At 37.2% G+C, this 23,813-nt stretch overlaps 1 protein-coding gene across 1 annotated transcript in view; it reads right to left on the reverse strand.

Moving 5' to 3' along the window:
- Positions 1–23,813, reverse strand: part of tmem214 (transmembrane protein 214) — an 89,106-nt gene that overhangs the window by 38,530 nt on the left and 26,763 nt on the right. Inside the window, exons 2-3 of the mRNA XM_039748313.1 lie at positions 15,642–15,841; positions 7,891–8,041 (exon numbers count right to left, since the gene is read on the reverse strand). Of these exons, the coding sequence (XP_039604247.1) occupies positions 7,891–8,041; positions 15,642–15,841 (351 nt within the window). The remainder of the gene's footprint in view (positions 1–7,890; positions 8,042–15,641; positions 15,842–23,813) is intronic.

Consider the following 23,813-nt stretch of genomic DNA (forward strand, 5'->3'; position numbering starts at 1 on the left):
TCTCATCTGTAAAAAGCACAGGGCACCAGTGGTGCATCTGCCAATTCTGGTATTCTATGGCGAATGCCAATCAAGCTGCATGCTGCTGGGCAGTGAGCTCAGGGCCCATTAGAGGACATGGGGCCCTTGGGTCACCCTCATGAAGTCTTTCTGGTTGTTTGGTCAGAGACATTCACACCAGTGGCCTGCTGGAGGTCATTTTGTAGGGCTCTGGCAGTGCTCATCCTGTTCCTCCTTGCCCAAAGGAGCAGATACTGGTCCTGCTGATGGGTTATGGACCTTCTATGGCCCTCTCCAGCTCTCCTAGAGTAACTGCTTGTCTCCTAGAATCTCCTCCATGCCCTTGAGACTGTGCAGGGAGACACAGCAAACCTTCTGGCAATGACACGTATTGATGTGCCATCCTGGAGAAGTTGGACTACCTGTGCAACCTCTGTAGGGTCCAGGTATCGCCTCATGCTACCAGTAGTGACACGGACTGTAGCCAAATGCAAAACTAGTGAAGAAACAGTCAGAAAAGATGGAGGGAAAAATGTCAGTGGCCTCCACCTGTTAAATCATTCCTGTTTTGGGGGTCATCTCATTGTTGCCCCTCTAGTGCATCTGTTGTTAATTTCATTAACACCACAGCAGCTGAAACTGATTAACAACCCCCTCTGCTACTTAACTGACCAGATTAATATCCCATAAGTTTCATTGACTTTATGCTATACTCTGATTAAAAAGTGTTCCTTTAATTCTTTTGAGCAGTATATATCTATATCTATATATATCTATATATATATCTCTATCTATCTATCTATCTACAGTGGCGTGAAAAACGATTTGCCCCATTCCTGATTTCTTATTCTTTTGCATGTTTGTCACACAAAATGTTTCTGATCATCAAACACATTTAACCATTAGTCAAATATAACACAAGTAAACACAAAATGCAGTTTTTAAATGATGGTTTTTATTATTTAGGGAGAAAAAAAATCCAAACCTACATGGCCCTGTGTGAAAAAGTAATTGCCCCCTTGTTAAAAAATAACCTAACTGTGTTGTATCACACCTGAGTTCAATTTCCGTAGCGCGGCAAAGTACTGCCTTAAAAGTTTTATTAAGAAGAAAATTAAACCTTTTTAAACTGAGGGAAAATATACCAATAATTATTTGTGAAGGATCTCTTTGTATACTACATTGTGAGTTCGGTCCTCCGGTTGAAATATGACAAAGCTGTGCGCTGAGCTTACTCCTAAGCATGCAACGTACAGTTGGCCATGTGAACAGTAATCTTGTTTCAAATCTCACAGCTTGGATTGCTGCTGTCATAATCGGTTTGAGTTTCATGGTTTGTTTCAATTACGACAGTATTTGTAGGACTTGTGTTGAAGTGACATTCGGCATCTGTCAAGCGTTGTAAGTATACAGCCAGTTTCATCGATAACTTCACATTCAGCTTTTGAGAGTTTAAACATTCATAAACATCAAAGTGTCTACTACTGAAATCGTCACCTTTGAATCTAAGATGTTTGAGAGGCATTGGCGGTTGTCCAAAGGTGTAAAATATTTGGCCATTTCGGTTCACTTGAAAGCGACAACCGAACAATTCAGCGGCAGCCATCAACTGACATGCAGAACCATAGGTGAAGGGCTTAAGCATTTCACTCTTATAGTGCTCCTGTGTAATATAATTATTTCCTGTACCGTCATCAGTCCACACCTTGAACCTGTCCCAGTCATTCAATACATAAGACACAATGTTTCTCCAGATATCAACAGTGAGCCTGATATGGCCATGCAATATGTAACACAGAGAATGGAAAAGATAGGTGCCATCTCTGGGCATGGAAACCACTCAGTAAGTGACAATTCTTTGATCGATGGTGATCACCTCGATAGACATGTTAATGCGGGTATGGTTGGAATGATAAAGGAAATGGGTACCTGAACAATGTAAAGTAAGTCTAAAATACCTACACAATAACTATAATCGTAATAAATGAACAATAAAACAGAGGAGAAGCCGTGGATTAAATAAAAAGGCTGTAGTTATCAGCAGGGAGACGCGAATCCCGTGGCAAAGCAAGGAAGGGAATGAAGAGACTGGAGCGACGGACGGCCTTATATAGGCAGGCAGCCAACAACGTGGGAGGCATTGGGATGGGGGACCCAACGCCGCCTCACACGGTGACTGAGCTGCAGGCTTTGGACATATATATGTACATAAGTAGGATTCAGTTAGCGTTGGGAACCCGCGTACCAAATTTCTTGAAGATGGGCCCATAAGTAACAAAGACTGTTGAAAAGTTCAATATGGTGGCCGACAGTGGCATCTTACCACCGAAATAAGTACCAAATTTCAGCTTTCTACCTACATGGAAATTTGGAGAATTAGTGACGTTGGAAAGTTCAATATGGCGGCTGACAGTGGCGCCAAACCACCGAAATAAGTAAGTACATTGGTTTCGGTTAGCGCAGGGATGCCGCCTACCAAATTTCGTGAAGATGGGGCCATAAATAAGAAAGTTCAACACATATATATAACAATCCAGTGTGTGTGTGTGTATATATATATATATATATATACATACTGTATATACATATACACATACTGTATATACATATACACATACTGTATATACGTATACACATACTGTATATACGTATACACACATATATACATATACATATACACACATATATACATATACATATACACACACATATATATACATATATACATACACATATATACATATACACATTTATACATATATACATATACATACATATACATATATACATATACATATAAACATATACAGCTCTAACCTCTCTCTCTCTCATTTCGCCTAGGGCACGAAGCAGAAAATGTCCGACAGTGGGGTAACTCGCGTTGAAATTGTAATTGAGGAACTCCAAGCACTTGATGAACAGATTCAGAAACTCCTGTCCCGACGGAAATACCTGAGAAATCTGAAGGCCCGGCTGTTGGATAAACCGTCCTTGCCATCTGGAACCGCGAAATATCAACCCCGCATTGTGCCGACCTCACCCCCGCGTCTCGTAGGAGCGGCGCCGCTGCTGACCTCGGTGGATTTCAGCTATGCAGGCGGGGGATCAAGGCCAGAGCACTTCCATCGGCACAGGCGAGCATTTTATCTCAGAACCGGTTTGACCCTCTCCGCGTCCCCATTTCGCCTTCAGCACTTGGTGATGTATTAGTGGTAGGTGATTCTATCGTTAGAAACCTTAATGTCGCATGCCCTAATGCAAAATCGTTTGTTTCTTGTTTTCCGGTGCTCGTGTCCGAGATGTAATGAAACATGCGCCAGCAGTCTACGAGAAACACAAGGAGAGGGCAGTTGGATCAATCGTCTTGCATGCTGGCGTAAGCGATATAAGGCACCGACAATCAGAAATCCTGAAGGCTGACTTCGCAGCTTTGATTAAAGACACAAAGGAGAGGACCCCATCGGCAAAGATCTTCGTTTCGGGTCCACTACCTCTCGTCAGACGATCCAACGAGTACTACAGTCGTCTGCTAGGGTTGAACAACTGGCTACAGGGTTTCTGCAAGAAGTAGGATGTCGGTTTCATCAACAATTGGAATCTCTTTTGGAAAGGCGCGTCTCTTCAAGCGTGATGGCCTGCATCCGAACAGTTTCGGCGCCGGGTCCTCTCCGAAAACATATCGAAGGTAATTCGTTTTCTTGACTATCTATCTCTGCTCTTAACCCCTTCCGAAATAATACTGCTGTGCCAGGACATGATGAATGTTTAATAGAGTCTTCCGTTAAAGTGCACACCATTAATACTGTAATAAGCAATCTCAATGCATGTAGAAAACCTAGGAAATACGGCATAATCTAATTAAAATCACTATTTTAGAGGAACAATGTATTAAAACTATAAAACAGATCACAGATTAAACAAAAAATGCACAGAGCGGCGTTAATAATAATAATTTAGTTCCTATTCCAAATAACAATAACGCACATAGTACTCATCTCTGCACCTCCGAAACATTAAATATGGCACTATTAAATGTTAGAGCTTTAACTAACAAAACGTTTTTATCAACGATCTTATTAGTGATAAAAAATAGATCTTATTGCACTAAATGAAACATGGCTGAATTCAGATGCGCGCAGTTTTAATCGAATCTGCCTCCGGATTACAGTTTTACTCGCAAACCGCCAGGGAAAAGGGGCGGATTGGCTAACATTTACTCGAGCGATTAAAATGTAAAGATGTCAGTTTTGGTAAGTTCAAGTCCTTTGAGTATCTACGCCGTTGTTATTCATGGAGATTCTCAAGTTCTAGTACTATCCGTGTATAGACCTCCTAAATATAACGTCGTTTTTGAGGAATTCTCTGACTTAATGTCAATTTTAATTACTAACTATGACACACTCCTAATAGTTGGCGACTTTAATTTTCATATAGATAATCAGTGTGATCTAAAAGTAAAAGAATTTATGAACCTCCTGGATTCTTTTGATTTGAGACAACTCATAAATCAGCCTACACATAAAGCAGGTCATACATTAGACTTAGTGATTACTAAAGGACTGAAAGTTGATATAAAACAGATCATTGATATTGGTCTATCAGTCCATTTTCTTCTACTTTTAATATAGAAATAATGATAAAAACACTCATGAGAAGCATATTGTTAAAAAACGCTTCTTTGATTCGGCAGCAGCTTTAAAACTTACAAACATTTTAAGCAATCAGTCCGTTTATAGTGCCAGCTATAATAGCGAGGACAATGTAAATAGTAAGGTGGAAAGATTTAATTCTAAAGTGAGAGCTGCTGTTGACATAGTTGCACCTGAAAAGACAGTGAAAAAATCTTCTAGCATTGTATACCATGGAAGACCCAAAGAGTGTCTGATTTAAAGAGAACATGCCGTAGAGCTGAGCGTCAATGGAGGAAGACTAAACTTACTATCCACCACGAAATATTAAAAGTCAAAATAACAGAATACAATAACACTGTCCGTCTTGAGAGACGCTGCTATTTCTCAAGATTATAAATAACAATGCTAGTAATCCCAGAGTCTTATTTTCAACAATTGATCGCCTACTAAACCCAGGTAGCTCAAAGGAATGCCTCCTAAGTGCTTCCAGTGAAACCTGTGAGGCTGTCGCTGTATTTTCAATCAAAAATTAATGATATTAGAAATAACATAGTATATCTCCCCAACACTAAGGATCCCCTAAACCCCAACATCCTGTTATAAACAAATTAAACTCTTTCACTAGGATAGATTTACCTGATTTACAAAAATAATATCTCAATTAAAACCCTCCACCTGTCCTTGACCCGATACCAACAAGGTTTTTCAAAGAAGTATCAGGCGTGCTAATTGATAATGTTCTGAACATAGTAAATTCGTCACTAGATACTGGGGTCTTCCCAGACTGTCTTAAGACTGCTGTAGTTAAACCCCTACTTAAGAAACATAATCTTGACCCTCAGCTCTTGAAAATTTTAGACCCATCTCTAACCTGCCTTCTTAAGTAAAGTTCTGAGAAGGCAGTCATTATGCAGTTAAATGACCACCTAAATAAACATGCTATTCTTGATAAATTTCAGTCAGGTTTTAGAACAAATCACAGCACAGAAACTGCACTCGTTAAAGTAGTAAATGACTTGCGGGTAAATGCAGACAGAGGCCATTTATCTGTTCTCATCCTCTTAGATCTGAGTGCTGCATTTGACACCATTGATCACAACATTCTTAGAAATCGCCTTAGTCAATGGGTGGGCCTCTCTGGCAGTGTCTTAAATTGGTTTGAATCCTACCTGACAGGGAGAAAATATTTTGTTAGTTGTGGGAATTACAACTCGAAGACACATGATATCCAATATGGTGTTCCACAAGGCTCTATCCTGGGTCCGCTGTTATTCTCAATCTACATGCTTCCGTTAGGTCAGATTATCTCAGGGCACAACGTGAGCTACCACAGCTATGCTGATGACACACAGCTGTACTTATCAATAGCACCTGATGACCCTGATTCTATTGATTCACTAACACAATGTCTGACTAGTATCTCAGAATGGATGAATAGTAATTTTCTCAAGTTAAATAAAGAGAAAACTGAAATTTTAGTGATCAGCAATAATGGATACAATGAGGCTATTAGAAATAAACTGGATACATTAGGATTAAAAGTCAAGACGGAGGTAAAAAGCTTAGGGGTGATTGTTGACTGTAATCTGAATTTTAAATCACATATTAATCAGATCATTAGGACAGCATTTTTCACTTAAGAAACATAAGTAAAGTTAGACCTCTTATATCACTGAAAGATGCTGAGAAATTAGTTCACGCGTTTGTTTTCAGTCGACTAGATTACTGTAATGCACTCCTCTCAGGACTACCCAAAAAGATATAAATCGTTTGCAACTAGTGCAGAATGCAGCTGCTAGAATCCTAACTAGGAAAAGAAAATCAAACACATTTCTCCAGTTTTATGTCACTACACTGGTTACCTGTGTCATTCAGAATTGACTTTAAAATTCTGCTTATGGTTTATAAAGCCTTAAATAATCTGCGCCATCTTATATATCGGAATGTCTGACACCTTATATTCCAAATCGTAACCTCAGATCCTCAAATGAGTGTCTCCTTAGAATTCCAAGAACAAAACTTAAAAGAAGTGGTGAGGCGGCCTTCTGCTGTTATGCACCTAAAATCTGGAATAGCCTGCCAATAGGAATTCGCCAGGTTGATACAGTAGAGCACTTTAAAACACTGCTGAAAACACATTACTTTAACATGGCCTTTTTATAACGTCATTTTAATCTTAATTTAACTTAATCCTGATACTCTGTATGTTCAATTCATCATAATAACTATTCATGGTGGCTCTAAAATCGGTACTGACCCCTACTCTCTTTTCTGTTTCTTTTTCCGGTTTCTTTGTGGTGGTGGCGCCACCTACTCAAAGCTTCATGATGCTCCAACAATGATGGACGGATTAAAAGGAAGAAGTCTACGTGACCATCATCATCATCAAGCCCTTCCGTGAGAACCCTAAATCCAAAGAGGACTGTTTCATTTATGTTAGGTAGAATGCCCAGAGGGGACTGGGCGGTCTCATGGTCTGGAATCCCTACAGATTTTATTTTTCTCCAGCCGTCTGGAGTTTTTGTTTTTCTGTCCCCCCTGGCCATTGAACCTTACTCTTATTCGATGTTAATGTTGATTTATTCTGTTTTATAATTGTGTCTTTCATTTTTCTATTCTTTAATATGTAAAGCACTTTAAGCTACTGTTTGTATGAAAATGTGCTATATAAATAAATGTTGTTGTTGTTGTTATACACACACACACACTGGATTGTTAAAGAGTAATGTTTTGACATTTTTTGAGAGAGAGAGAGAGAGAGAGAGAGAGAGAGAGAGAGATCACAGCTACATGTGTTTTAGGGGGTAGCAGCTCATTGGTAGAGATATCAGCCACGTGCTCTTCTACCCATGCAGGAAACACTTTTCCATCACGATCAGATACAGTGGCAACATTTCACGTTGGAGTGTATATTCCTTCCACTTGGCCAGAGATACCTTGCCAACTTTTTACATTTTTGGCAAAGAGATCACAGCTACATTCTCAAACCCTGATAGCAAAACCAAAAATATTGTATATGAAGAGGCCTTTGGATACAAAAACTATCAATGTAAAATCTCAATAAAATTTTTTTTTTTTTTTAATATTGATTTTTAAAGTTTGTCCTGTTTCACTACTACGTGGATGGAGCCACAGGAGACAGGTAATATATATTAAAATAGAAGACAAACATATGGTTCAGCCATATTAAATCATAGAAAACAAATTACAGATTACAAAACAATGAGCCACAAGTGACAATGACTTGAATTTAAATTACCGTAAGGGTGTTGGCTGAGAGTTGGATCGTTATCAGGGGCTTGCAGTTTGCTGTTCAGATACCCGGCCAGGTCCTTAACCCATACAGAAGGGTTTTCAGCGAAAACTCTTTGGCTGTTTTGAAGTTGTTGCTGAAGATCACCTATATCAAGCTGGGACAAGGAAATTGGTATATTCATTTCTGTTAGGTTTACTTAATTCTAAAAGTTATTTTTTTTAACTCACTCATGATTACAAATAATTAGAGTAGAAAAAAAATGATGCATTTTTATAATAAAAAACACAGCAATTAAATCCCTTGCAATATGAAAGGCTGCATTTGAAACATATTAAAAAACACACAAAACATCATTTGATATATGTTCTGTATATATACTGTAACATTTTTACAATACTCGATACCAATACGATACCACAGCCAAACCAGAAGTCCCATTAAACTGTTTTTTCTTAAAAAAAGACAGCCATGATAGTCTTGATTATGTGTGCACAGGCCTTATCTGCTTTGCACATCGGGGCAATGTAACTGTTCCTCTTTCTTCTTTGCAAAACTGCAGAAGCTCTGTCAGGTTTCATGTGGATCATAAGTGAACAGCCCGTTTCAAGTTAAGCCACAAATTCCCAGTTGTGTCGAGATTTGGACTCTAACCCTGCCACTACAGGACGTTAACAGTGTTGGTTTCTCAGCTATTTCTGTGTAGGGCTGTTGTCTTGCTCCACGATATCCCTGTATTTTATTTCATTCATTCAATGCACTGTGTACCCTTACAAGCCTTCCAGGGAATGGTGTGTGTAATGGAAGGATTTTTCTAAAGAGAGGGGGGGATCAAGAGAGCAGATGGGCGTTGGTCGCTCAGCGCGAAACCCAGCTGCATTACTAATGTTTTGGGAGAAACAGCCGGGAATGTTCTAAAGATACAGCCAAGGTTATGCTGACTTGTTTTTCACTTCGAGGGGCTTCACTACGCAATTCTTATTTTTGTGTGCCTTTTGGTACCAGGTGTCGTCATCATCAGGACCAAGTGCAAAACAACACCGCATCCCGTGGAAAGGTGTGTGTGCTGAAACTAATCACTTCTGTATACACTGCTTGCACGTAAGCCGCTTTGGGCAAGGACGCTCAATTAGTATATAAGGGAAGGCTTCGCCCTCAGTTTCTTTGGAGGCTCAACCGTGGGGACAGCGCGCACCGCCCGGTATTTGAAAGGCAAATGAGTTGGTCCTTTGACAAGACTGACAGGCGGGCCCCCTCAGTCTCCTGGTCTGGGATGATGGCTCTGTGTCTTTTTATATGTCTGTAAGTATTGTTTTGTATGTCTGCATTATATGTGTTTGATTATTATAGTTGATTAAGTAAATAAAATAGAAGTATTGGACCTCTTCTCTCTGATTCTTTGCCTACTTATGTTCTAATCCCTTGAACCATTTTCCCAAATCAAAACAGTGTGTTTTTGTAAATGTGCAGCATATGGCTTGGCTTGGCTTTGGAAGGCCTGCTCTAGTAAGATTTAAAGCTGTTGCATACTCCAAAGGATATTCAGCAATGTGGATATTTTCTAGTACCTATCCATACATTTTCTTTTTAATCACATTTTAAGAGTTGCTTGGAGTGTTCTTTTGTTTTCATTGTGCACATTAGGCCATGACACTGATTCACCAGAAGTTTGACATTCTAGAGGCAGATGAATTTATTCTGCAATCAACTGAAACCCCTTGACTAGAGATAAGTGATCTCCATGACTGCACCAGTACAATTTGTGTGTGTCATATTTAAGGGGGTAAGTACTTATGTGATTAACTGCTCTGTGTTTTATATTTAATTTTATTCAATTAATTATTAATTATATTATTAATTAATTTTGATTACTTTGCAGAGGTCAGTTTTCACTTTGAAATGAGTTTTCTATTCTACTAAACAGTGCCAAAAACACCAAATTAAATTCCCTGTGATTCAATGTTGTATAATACTTTTTAAAAGCACTGTAGTTATGCACCGTGCACATTTTTTCACAACTTTGATTGATAGTATGCTATGCCAAACAAAATATTTTTCGGAAACTGTTTCAATCAAGCGCATAACCTAATGAACACTGCAGAGTACGTCTTGACCACTATTAATATATGATCAAATGTTGCACTTAATCACCCAAGAGCAGAAAATGCAAATGGTGTTTTTAGACCAACTAGATTATTGTTAAGCACACCTAGCAGGACTAACTAAGACATAAATCGACTGCTGTTAGTTCAGAATGCATCTGCAAGAATTAAAAAAAAAAAAAAATCTGAGCACGTCTCCACAGTCTTAGAATCATTCTACTGGTCCTTTAGGATTGATTTTACAAAATTATTGTTATGTATAAAGTTCAGAATACTTTTGCTGCTTCATATATGTCCTCTTATATTCCAAATAGTAATCTTATATCATTGAACACTAATATGCTTACCATACCAAGAACAAGGTATAAAACGTGTTGAGGTGGGTCTTTTATTTGATCTTATGAGCCAGAAATTTGGAATGATTTACCAACAGAGATACAATATGTCTAATTAATACCATAGAAGATTTATATTAAAAAAAAAAAAAAAAACTCTTAAAAGGGCCACTTTAATTTGGCATTTTTAAATAGCTGCTTTTGGACTTCACTTCCAAAAGATTACATGTATGATGCAATATCATATACTTCTTGAATTTACAATTATTATTAACCTCTACTATTATATATTTTGTTTTCTGTTTTTTAGTTTTCGATGTTTTGTGCCACTGCAGCTGTCTGTGATGCTGGAAGTATAAAAACAATAAGGAACTACTTTAGCACTTTTTGTTTCTGAATTTCCAGTGGGGGCTGGGAGGCTTTTGGTCTTGGAATCCCTGCAGATTTTTTTTCTCCATCAACTGTAGGTTTGATTTTTTTTCTGTCCCCCCCAGCAATCTGATCATAACATTGTGCTTACCGTTATAATCATTTGAGACTTAAAAATGTAATTTAGCAAATTAATTTGTAATTAAAGACTCTATCTGTTGCTTGTTTATCTGTATTATGTAAGTGTGCATTGATTTATTCTTATTCAATATTTTTGGAATTGTGTGTATTTATTTGTATACACATTTACTTCTAACAAATTTTCTTTTTCTTTAACATCTTGTAAACCATCTAAAGCTGTATGTTTTGTATGAAATTTTTTTATATAAATAACACGTTGTTGTTCAAATACAAAGTATGACACAGCTCTAAAAAAATGGTGAATCATACAGGAGATATCCGTGTTCTGAAACTAGTTATTGCTGATATTTTATTGGAAGAAACAAAGCCTTCAAGTTCCCTGGTCCTTTGCGGACTTAAAAATAATATCTTGAACATTTTCCGAAATGAATCCTGTCCATTCTAAAATTTTAAGTCTTCAAACACTGAATTTGTGTCACTCATTTGGTTTTTGAAGGCAAGCTACCAATGATTAGCATTACCCATAAGCAAAAGCATGTCATACTTGAATGATATGTTGAAGAATGTAATGCTGCCTCATAATTAGAAGTTTTTTGAGAACGGGTAACAACAGAAAGTTATTTTCTAATTCTGGTTTTGTACATAGGTATAAGCAATAACAAAATGTGTTCATTCATAAAGGAAACCTTGACAAAAAAAAGCAAAGGCTCCAAAATAATGGATTCATGTAAAACTACAAAGATTGATTCAAGAGAAGAACATAAAAAAAAGATGATTTTCTGACATTTGGAATTTGAAATAATTTGATTCATCTGTCAAATATAACTCTTCAGTAACATTTTTTTAACCAGCTAATGATGCAAATATAAAATCTTACAATAGCCAATATTACAAAGTGACAAATCAGACTTTAAAAGCACGCTGTTACAAAAACAGCTTTAAAAGGATGGAACTGTAAATATTCCAAACTACTTATCTTGAAATTTTCTAACTCAACAGTACATCTATAATTACGTATGAATTTTTATATTTACTGTGGATTTTAAGCAGTATTTTACCATATATTGTACTAGCCATCCCTTGTTGCTTTGCCCGTGTGTTAGTGAAACAGTACTGAGGAGGGCCCCATTTCTTAGCAAACACCTATGGGCCAATGGTAACCTACATTCCAAATTTCAAGTCCCAAGTCCTCATGGTTTGGGAGATTTTGTAATGAGTGAGTCAGTGGTATTTGGCTTTTATATATATATTTAGCTTACAGAAAAAGGTGTAAAACTGTTAATTTCAATAATACAGGTACTTTAATAAAAAGCCATCAAATAGGATTTCTATTTTTCTTTAATATCGAAAGGTTATCGAGTATTATAAAATTTACTGGCATTGGAATTGAATACAGAAATTCTAGTATCATAAAATCACTTGAAAGACATGGCACTTTTACTCATAATGAATAGACTAATTAGCCCAAAGGGCTCTGTGACCTCTCAGCCACTATACTATCAAAGCAATAGTGAATGGTTCATCAGATTCTTCTGCAACATCTTAGTGTTTTGCTTTATAATATCTTTCTAAAGATAAAACATACAATAATAAAAAAAATGCGCTAAAACAAAAACATTTATTTTTTTTTAACATTGTTGCCAAAATAACTTTGCAGAGCACAACAAGAATTTGGCCTATCACGTACTCACCTTAGAAAGTTCTCAGCCCAAAGTTTTTCAAAATTTGTTCCAAATAATACTACAAATAAATATTCACCACAATGTTTAAATCACATTAGATACAATTCATTTTTGTTTCCTCCTGATTTGTATTACAAAGGGCAGAGAACATTAAATATAATACTTTTTCCTATTAGGTACAGGTAGGATTCTTGTACAGCAGTCCTTTGGAAATTGCTAAGAGGGGGAGTTTAAAATTTCTGAGAAAAATTATAAAATTAATGAATTAATTCATTTTGTAAAATCTAATATGCACACCATCAGTAAAATAACATAATGGTAGGGATTAGTATGAGAAATGCTAAATACACAGATTTCCAAAGATTGCTCCCCACCGCCCATCAGTCCTTGTGTACTATAACCGTAAATGAGAAAATTATGATCATATACAAGTACACACATAGTTTAATCACAGGACATGCATCATGTTTAAACTGGTCCGATTTCTAACTGCTAATAAACCTGCTGCCAGGACTGTACTCAAACAAAAAACTGCATTATTATTTACATCATTATGAACACACAGAAAGTTACATTTAAACTGAATATACTTACTTCTTTTGATCTTTTGACAAAATTAGTTTATAGCTGAAATGTTGCTGTTTTGGCTTACTTTAAACTATCATTGTAGGCATGGGTTTTACCACTGTTACTTAATACATTTTTACATTTAAAATAACCTTCATGAAGTATTACATGATCTGAATATATTCATTAAATATTGATGATGACTGTCATAAGGCTATAATCTTAGAGTATTTGTTTTAATTTATGATACCCTATATGAATTAAAATTGTTGATGGCAATGCTGCACCTTTCACCATGCTCTCTTTCATTTTATAACACCATCACCAGTAAAACTGTTACAGGAAACAGTATAAAGGAAGAAATCTTGTATTATTGCCTTAGGTTTCATATACTGCATAGTGCTTTATACTAGTAGTTCATCTCATAAACAACAGGTGTGAAGTCATCAGTCAGTGACCATGCCCCTTCACGTCAGCAATACATTTATACAAACGATCATCCATGGACTCGAGACTTGTAGTACTGTTCAGTATGTTAAAAAAAAAAAGGCTTGTAAAGTATACACTGTACAAATGGGCCTGTCATATGTTGAAGCAAGCAGGGTGAGTTTAAAAGCAAGTAAAAAGAGTAATGTCTGTGATTTGTCATTAATCCTTTAATACACACAAAAGTGGCATATTTATTTTATCTAATATATTGAAATAAGGCATTGAATCATCATCTCCCTCCCAAAAAGTTCTAAAGCAAAAAAAAAAAAAAAATTTTTTTTTTTTTTTGCATTTCAAAATACAAGAACATGTTTGAATTTTTAGACCAGAGTTTTCACTTGAGTGCCACAGGGAATCAAATTTAAAGGAAAAAAAAAAGAACTTACCTTACTGCTTGGCACATTAATATGTATACTTTCATTTAAGAGTATGAAAAATTCCACTTCCCTTTTTGTACAAACCACTACGAATACCTTCCAAACTTCCAACAAGTTTGTGTGATGGTTAACTGACAAACATTGAATTACACTGATTTGATTAGGTATTTACTATTTAGTTGAGGCGCAATTTCATTATTCTTTACTACTGAATCACATACACTATATAGTGAAATATACATTATTTACAATGAAATGCATAGAATATACTGTATACTTCTGAAATGCATACTCTATAAAGTAAAATGCACACACTGTATACTTAACAACCTAACAGTGTTCCATGCAGGATACGATAATTTTTCACTTCTCTTATTATCAAGCATCAAAACTCCAACATCATGAATCATTTGACACTTCTCATTTAACACTCATTACTTTGAGATTGTTTCTTTTATATGTTGCCAGGTACAAGAACCTTTAGGGCTCTAATAATTATGGTTACTTCTACTTTTCCCTGAAAGTCCTGCCTGTTTCATGGAACACAACTTACAAACCCACCTGCCACGGGAAAAGGTTGTTCATTGTTGAACCAGAAAGGGCAGGAGATGGAGCTACAACTTTGTGAAAGCACAACTGCTCACATGTGCTATCATTCAGCTGTGGGAATTGATCTTTGATTTTCTTTCTTGTTACTTGTTTGTTTTGTTTCACCTTCAATTAAACACCAGGGTCCACACAGATAAGGCTGGCTCAAAGGTACACGGCACCCCTAGAGAGAGGTGGATGGGTGCTCCCCCTATTCACACATTAACAATGAAAAGTGTAGAGTCCCAATGGAAATCAGAGAGTGTTCACAATTGTATATGAAATCTAAGATCTGGTGGTGAAGGGGTTACAGTTCCATCTGGGAGATCTGTGTGTTCACATTCATATACAATATTATAGAGTGGGTGGGGAGGTTAGTTTCTTCTAAGAGAGCATTCACAATCGTACATATAAAAAATATGAAATCCTATAGCAGGGAGAGGGGATTTCTGGGGATCACTTGGAATAGCTTTGGCACCCTCTAAGTCATGTCATCCCTAGGCCTGTGCCTACGTGGCCTTTGCCTTGAGTTGTTCCTGAATGCAGAGGTGCCCCAACTTTTCCTTTCAGTATGTGACAATGTATACATTCCATTGCCAACGTTTACATTTAGTTGACTATACTAGACTTTGATGTACAGTATGAAAGATATGTGCTTTTCAGTCAAAAACCATAACAAAAAAAATTGCTATTTTTCTTTTTTTAATGGAATGCTTTAATACGGATTGAATAAACTTGTAAACTTTACATTTTCAGTATTATCCATTACACACTAGGCAACAGATGAAAAACTGAGGAGGTTGTGAATTTGTGTCTACTGTACTTTACAGTTTTTTGGAGAAGCATTTTTTGTGCATATGGGCACAAGAAAAAAAATGTTCTCAAAATGGCTAAAACTAAAAAATAATTGCTTTGGGTACCTCTTGTGGCAAAAGCCAAATTTATTGGGAACATATTAAAAGGTATCCCCTAAAAGGTGTAGAATTTTATATACTTTTTTACTTGTTCACAATTAATACATGGGTAATTTATTTAAGCTTCATTCTTTTTATCAGTATTCATAAAATGTAATGTTTAAAAGTCTATACAGTGAATTATTGTACTTACAGCTTTGAAGGCTTCCTGTAAAGATTTGAATTTGCCAGATCTTTGTCCATTTTCATTGCTGTAAGGTTTCTTGTTCATTTTTCCTGCATTACGTTTCTTCTGCTGTTGCTCAAAAGAAGCTGGAGGGACTTGTTCCTTATTCTGTTTCTTTCCAATCTTCTCAAATCTCTCAAATATTGTTTGGGATGTTTTCAGAGGAGCTGAAAAGCAAATTAAGAAAAATTCAGATGTTAATCTCCCAAGTAAAAAAATATGAAATTTTCACTAAAAGCATAGTGTACCTTTCCCAAATATTTCTATAAATACCCTAAATTAATATGCAGGCCTCATCAAAACAGATTTTACCTTTCTAAGTTAGCTCTGTCATAGCAAACGTAGGACTAAATGCTTCTGTAAAACCATAGTGGGTCCTACGTTACCTTTATCTGTGACACAAACGCAAAACCATCTGAGTTGCTGAGGAAACACAATAAACACACTGAAAGTATGAGGCTGAAGCTAACAGTATCCAAGGAAATTAGTGTGTAATGTGATAACTGTTCGCTGCCTTTAAATCTTCAAAAATTTCTTTAGGCTATTAATCAGTTTGCATAAGACCAGAGAACACAAATTGGGAGCTTTAAGAAAACAATCACATTCAGTACCAGTAAAACTGATACTTATTCTAATCTGCATAATAAAAGTGAGTCTATCTTAAACAGCTATACCTAACAACTTTGAAAGTTGTAGTTAACTGGGATGAGATTAGATTAGTAGGATCAAAAAGAAAGTGAAAAAATGAAAAAGGTGTTAAACAGATTTCTGAATTTTGCGGCACTGTATTGTGCCATTGTACAGGAGGCTAATGACCATAGGCCAAAAGTGCTGCATGTGATGTTTCATGTCAGGTTGTAGCAAGGCTACATAACTTGTCAGTCAGGTTGGCCTTCTGGACTGTCCATCATTTAATAATGTGGCTGGGAGGATGTCTATAAATAGCCCTTCGGGCACTTTTTAGGACGACACAGTGCTGGGAGGATCCCGCCCGGTAAATATACCAGCTGCCTGTTGCCGGCGTCATGTTTCCATAACAACCGAGAGGGGAAAAGATGTTTCGGTGGGAAACTTTTTATTTTTAAGGGGAATGGTGAAACAAGGAAGGGAGAGAAAAAAAGGAAGGAAAAGGCTGAAGGCAAGGAGGCGACTATTTACGCTTTAAAGTACCGTCATGATCTGACTTCACACACAGACGTCTGCTATAGAAGAAATAATCAGTGTAACGAATCCCCGAGAAGAGGCCAGGGTCTGGTGTTCTCCAGGTGCTCCCGTTTGGCAAGTCAGACTCGTGAGTGCGTTTCTTCGTGATAGCCAGCGGAGAAGCCGTTTTTCGCCAGAGGACTGTTGTGTTCCCTCATGCCTTATGGTAGGAACTGAACTGCAGGTTTCTTCTACATATATATATATATACGTAGTCTATATATTTCACGTAGTCTATATATATATATATATATATATATAGACTACGCGAAAACTTTCTTTCTGCTTTCTCTGGAAACATTTTTTTATTTTTCTTTATTGTCTGCATTAAACCGGGGGATCGAATTTGGCCGCAGGGGAAAGTGTCTGGGGAAGCGGGATTACAAATGAGCACTCAAGCACCGGGCAAGGAAATGCAATCAGTAGTTTCAATATATTTATCAGTCCGACTTTTTTTCTGATTTTTATTTTTTTTTGCCAGTTATTTAAGGGCATGCATAAGGGACAAGAGGGGCTGAGGACAGAATATGTTAATGCTATTTTATCCTTCAAATATCGTCCACTTCCCTCTCGGGTGGTGAAGTGTAGGAATCGCGTTCCTGTATCGGGCAATTGCTACAAGGTTTTTCACATTTAGAGTTAGAAACAAAGTAGCACTAAAGATGCCTGATGAATTGTGCAAACTGCCCAAGCATCTACCTATCTGAAAAAGATTTTTAAAAACATTTTTAAATTACCTGCAAGTACTGACCAGAAACCAGAAGACAGAGCTGGAGATAGCAGAGTTAAAGATGCTAATATTTGCACTTGGTGTGACGAGGATAGATAGGATTAGAAATGACTACATTCGAGGGTTAACTCAACGTGAACGGTTGGGAGACAAAGTCAGAGAGGCGAGATTGCTTTGGCTTGGACATGTGCAGAGGAGAGATGCGGAGTATATTGGGAGAAGGATGTTAAGGATAGAGCTGCCAGGCAAGAGGAAAAGAGGAAGGCCTAAGAGAAGGCTGATGGATGTGGCGAGTGAAGACATGCAGGTGATGGGTGCAACAGAACAAGATGCAGAGGACAAAAAGATATGGAAGATGATGATCTGCTGTGGCAACCCCTAACGGGAGCAGGCGAAAGAGGAAAAAGAAGAAGAAAACAGAGCATAACTTTACTCCATATGCATTTAGCCAATAAATACCAGCGTAATTTCTACAGTGCTAATAATGATATGCCTTCCAAATAGACCTATAAAACAAATGACTGATGAATCTACCTTTATGAGGTCCCTTTCATAGCAAATTGTACCAATCGTCATCTCCTTAAAAATGTAGAAATAATTTTATGAAAATTTCATTATAAGAGTATGAACCCTGCCAAATGGGTATAAACAAATTAACTCCCCTTCAAACTACGTGGTTCAGAGTTCGCAGCCTCAGTCATTTGCGCATTTTTCCGTAGAACCTAACTAATAATTGTTAGCGGAAACTGCAAATATCCTCCCTAATTTTTAAGGCTTTTTTCGTGGCAATACAGTACTGTAAAGAGAACAGGAAGCAGCTGTAGAGAAAATCGTGACTTGGGATAGTGAAAATGGCCAACAGAATTTAAACTGCAACTCCCAGCAGTCCCTGCAGTGGCTTCGATTGGTCTTCTGCTCAGGGTGCTGGGGCTGTTGAGGTCAAAGGATGTCAGCGCAGCTTTTAAAAAGGGGCCCGGTGACCAAAAGCAAAAAAAAAAGAAAAAAAAAATTTTTTTTAATTTGTGTTCATCATTACATTTCATCCGTTGCCGTTTTTCATGGACTTTTTCATGACTTACTGTGTGTTTTGTTTGTGCCTTGCTGTATTTAATGTGTGATCAACGTAAGGGGAATAGGGGTGGTATCATTGTTTTCTTATTTCCTTTATTTTCATTACATTTTTCATTTGCTGTTTGATTACCAGTTTGCTTTGTTTTTGTCTCTGTTTGCGAGTTCTCGCGTTGGGTCAAGGCTGGAATCTCCACCAAAAAAATAAATAAATCACCATCTCTGCGTCGCTATGCTTACTTAAAAGCCTGAATCGTACATGTCCTTTTTGGCCAATTGCTTTGTTTCTCTCGCTTCCCCCAGACATTCTCTGCTACTATAATGTTTGTCTATTGTTTAATCGTTAACTAACTGCATGCTGAGCACCTTTTACTTCTGAAAGAGACATGTTTGTTTGAAGTGTTTGAATAAAGTTCCTGTTTCTACAATCTCCTGTGTTTGTGTGCAATTCTGTGACCCAAGCTGCACTAAGACTAGCCTGCAAGCATCGGCAATTACCTCTTTGTGCTTTCGTGCAGCTGGTTTAAGTGCAGTTGGCTCAGTGATTTACATCCATGGCGTCAGTTGTACTTTGTACAGTACATTGTTCCAGTAGTTTTTTAAATAGATTTTACAGTTAATTAGCAGTGTGTAAAATGATCAGTGTTGCTTTAATTGTGATGCTCTTTGCATGAAAAAAAAATGTGTTCCATTAAAATTTCACTTTTTCTTTGTTAATTGTGACGTTTACTTAAAGTGCAGCAAAAAAGTATTTGGCATCTAGGGATGCATTAAACCCCAAGTATGTGGCAGTTTAAAGGTTAAGGCTTCTGGCAATGAAAACGTGCTTGCATGAATTAACAGTACATATAGCAGTAGCATCTGTATTTTACATTCTAGCACTGCAGCAGACATAGCAGTACAGTATACAGGTTTATCTTTACACTCCTTATTTTTAGGTAATGTATTAAGCTGAGTTTGAAATTAAAGTGTTTTGGGGGCATACTTAGGGTTTAAACTATGAAAATAGGCATTTTTTAACCACATCCAAAATTCGCGGGTGCTCTATTCTGGGGGTGTACTGTATACCTTAAAATAAAGTAGACACTATGTAACTCATTGCAAATTTTTGCAGTGCATGCTCCCAGCCTCTACCATTATGCAACTCCAAACAGATATAATCAGATTTTAAAAACAGTAGAATCTCATACCAATAGGCCATTCAGCCCAGTGCTGCTATGTCCTTTTTGTAGCCTAAAGACCAAAACTGCACAAAGTAGTCCAAATGAGGCCTCACCAGTGCATTACAAAGCTTTATAGCATAACCTCCTTGGACTTGTACTCTGCACATGCTATATAACCTAATGTGCTGTTAGCCTTCTTAATGGCTTCTGAACACTGTCTGGAAGTTGATAGCATAGAGTCCACTACAACTCCTAAATCCTTCTCATAAGGTGTACTCTTGATCTTCAGACCTCCCATTGTGCAGCTTGTTTCTTACATTCTTATCTATATCATTTACATATATTAAAAATTTCAGCAGCCCTAGCACTGACCCCTGTACAACACCACTATTAACATCAGCCAGTTCTGATAGGGCTCCATGCACCATAACCCTCTGCTTCGTGCGTCTCAGCTACTTTTATACCCATCTACAAACATCACCCTGAACTCCCACTTTTTTTAGTTTGATGCCCAACCTCTCATGTGGCACCTTATCAAATGCCTTCTGAAAGACAACATACAGTGGTGTGCAAAACTATTTTCCCCCTTCCTGATTTCTTATTCTTTTGCATGTTTGTCACACAAAATGTTTCTGATCATCAAACACATTTAACCATTAGTCAAATATAACACAAGTAAACACAAAATGCAGTTTTTAAATGATGGTTTTATTATTTAGGGAGAAAAAAATCCAAACCTACATGGCCCTGTGTGAAAAAGTAATTGCCCCCTTGTTAAAAAATAACCTAACTGTGGTGTATCACACCTGAGCTCAATTCCCGTAGCCACCCCCAGGCCTGATTACTGCCACACCTGTTTCAATCAAGAAATCACTTAAATAGGAGCTGCCTGACACAGAGAAGTAGACCAAAAGCACCTCAAAAGCTAGACATCATGCCAAGATCCAAAGAAATTCAGGAACAAATGAGAACAGAAGTAATTGAGATCTATCAGTCTGGTAAAGGTTATAAAGCCATTTCTAAAGCTTTGGGAATCCAGCGAACCACAGTGAGAGCCATTATCCACAAATGGCAAAAACATGGAACAGTGGTGAACCTTCCCAGGAGTGGCCAAACGACCAAAATTACCCCAAGAGCGCAGAGACGACTCATCCGAGAGGTCACAAAAGACCACAGGACAACGTCTAAAGAACTGCAGGCCTCACTTCCCTAAATTAAGGTCAGTGTTCACGACTCCACCATAAGAAAGAGACTGGGCAAAAACGGCCGATGAGACAAAAGTTGAACTTTTTGGAAGGCAAATGTTCCGTTACATCTGGTGTAAAAGGAACACTGCATTTCAGAAAAAGAAACATAATACCAACAGTAAAATATGGTGGTGGTAGTGTGATGGTCTGGGGTTGCTTTGCTGCTTCAGGACCTGGAAGGCTTGCTGTGATAGATGGAAACATGAATTCTACGGTCTACTAAAAAATCCTGAAGGAGAATGTCGGCCATCTGTTCGTCAACTCAAGCTGAAGCGATCTTGGGTGCTGCAACAGGACAATGACCCAAAACACACCAGCAAATCCACCTCTAAATGGCTGAAGAATAACAAAATGAAGACTTTGGAGTGGCCTAGTCAAAGTCCTGACCTGAATCCAATTGAGATGCTATGACATGACCTTAAAAAGGCGGTTCATGCTAGAAAACCCTCAAATAAGGCTGAATTACAACAATTCTGCAAAGATGAGTGGGCCAAAATTCCTCCAGAGCGCTGTAAAAGACTAATTGCAAGTTATCGCAAACGCTTTATTGCAGTTATTGCTGCTAAGGGTGGCACAACCAGTTATTAGGTTCAGGGGGCAATTACTTTTTCACACAGGGCCACGTAGGTTTGGATTTTTTTTCTCCTAAATAATAAAACCATCATTTAAAACTGCATTTTGTGTTTAATTGTGTTATATTTGACTAATGGTTAAATGTGTTTGATGATCAGAAACATTTTGTGTGACAAACATGCAAAAGAATAAGAAATCAGGAAGGGGGCAAATCGTTTTTCAGTTATTACTGTAAATATCATCATATCCTCCACTCTGATCATACACTTTCGTTGCTTCCTCATAAAATTACAGCATGTTGGTAAAACATGACCCTCTTCTAAACCCCTGCTGACTGTTCTTTTCCCATGATATACGTTAAGCTTACTGGCCTATAGTTGCTTGGATCTGCCTAATAACCATTTTTATATAATGGAATAATATTTTCCAGTCCTTCAGAATTTCCCGTGTGCACTGACTTTCTAAAAATGTCAAGGGGTTTATATTTGTACTCAGTAATCTCTTTAAGAACTCAAGGGTAAATATTATCAGATCCTGGAGATTTGTTTGAATTTAGCCTATTTAATCTGAGCAGTACTTCTCCCTCTACAATTTTCAAAACAATCAGTACCTCCTTAGTAGTCCCATTTACTGCTGGGAGGTTATCTACTTCCTCACTTGTGAAGACCTCAGAAAAATGTTTAATAAGAGCATCTGCTATTTCACGGTCTATATTTTTTAATTCCCATTTATTATTCCTGGTGCACTTCACCTCCTCTTTTACTACTAAAATACTGAAACTTTGGGTTATCTTTCACCTAATCTGCTATATTTCAGCTTACCTAATATCCTTCTTAACGGTTACCCTCATGTTCTCATATGCCCTACGATTCACATTGGAGTTATTAGTCTTAACGGCTATTTTTTTCCTATGCAGCTTCTTTTTAAACTCTTTATTAACCCACTACAGTGTTTTTTTTTAATTTCCTATTAATTCCAAATTTAGGTATGTAACTGTACTGCATTACATGTAAAACATTTTTTAAATCTGCTGCACTTCTTCTCAGCTATCTTCATACTTATAAGATTATTAATGAGACTATCCACCTTAGACTTTGCCGCATTTCTCAATTTACCCTACCAAAGTTAACAGTTTTGGTCTTTGCACCTGCACTCTTACAAAACACTGAGAACTGTATTATGTTATGATCACTTGACCCTAGTGGTTCAATCACCTCTACACCCTCAATTCTATCCTGATTATTACAAAAAACTAAATCTAGACAGGCTTCACCCCGCGGTGGTCCTTTAGTATACTGTGTTCAAGAGAAGAGTAAAATCAGCACTAACTGCTTTAGGTTCTTTTAATCACTCATCAACATATCGATGTCTTTCACACATTTTCTAACATGTCTGATCGTTTTAGAGGGATCATGAAGAAACCGCATTGTAAAGTAATTCAGGTTTTCAGTTGTGTAACTTAAATAAAGCTCAATAAAAGAACTGAGGCAAGAGAAGTGTTTACTATAGTACTTCTAAACAGAAGCAACTTTGAAAATGTATACTATAGCTGAATACCCGCGCTTCGCTACAGGATAGCAACAGGAAAAATGTGTTCTAAAATACACTGTCACTCTGTATATGTCCTGTAAAAGTCATAAGGCAAGATTTAGCACATAAATGAAACAAAATAGGTTACTTATTCCTTGAAATGGTTTACTCAAATATAAGCTGTTTTAAGTACAGAACACTTAAACAGTGATGATCGTTTTGGACTAAAGCACCAGTGATCCCATCACCACCCATGGAATTATTTAGTAACCAGACAGTGCAAGTTTTAAGTGCTAAATTTATTTGTTAATAAAAATAGAGGAAGGTGAATGTTAGATCATCAATTATATTAAAAATAGATATTTGAGGGGTTTTTAAGATCATAAAAAAAATACAAATCCTAAGCAATCTACCTAACCTGAAAACAAAAATCAAAAATAACAGTCATTTATGTACACTATAATAGATTAAGATAAGCCCAGGGATCTTACAATTGCGTCTGAAAAAAAATTAATGGAGTAAACAGCCTATGTTTTAAGAACATACTTTGTTGTACACTACATTCTTAGCTTTCCCCTCAGGCTGGAGGATGACCAGGTTGTCAGGAGAGCTTACTCTAGAACAT

Source organism: Polypterus senegalus, chromosome 3, assembly GCF_016835505.1.
Source record: "Polypterus senegalus isolate Bchr_013 chromosome 3, ASM1683550v1, whole genome shotgun sequence".
NCBI lineage: Eukaryota > Metazoa > Chordata > Cladistia > Polypteriformes > Polypteridae > Polypterus > Polypterus senegalus.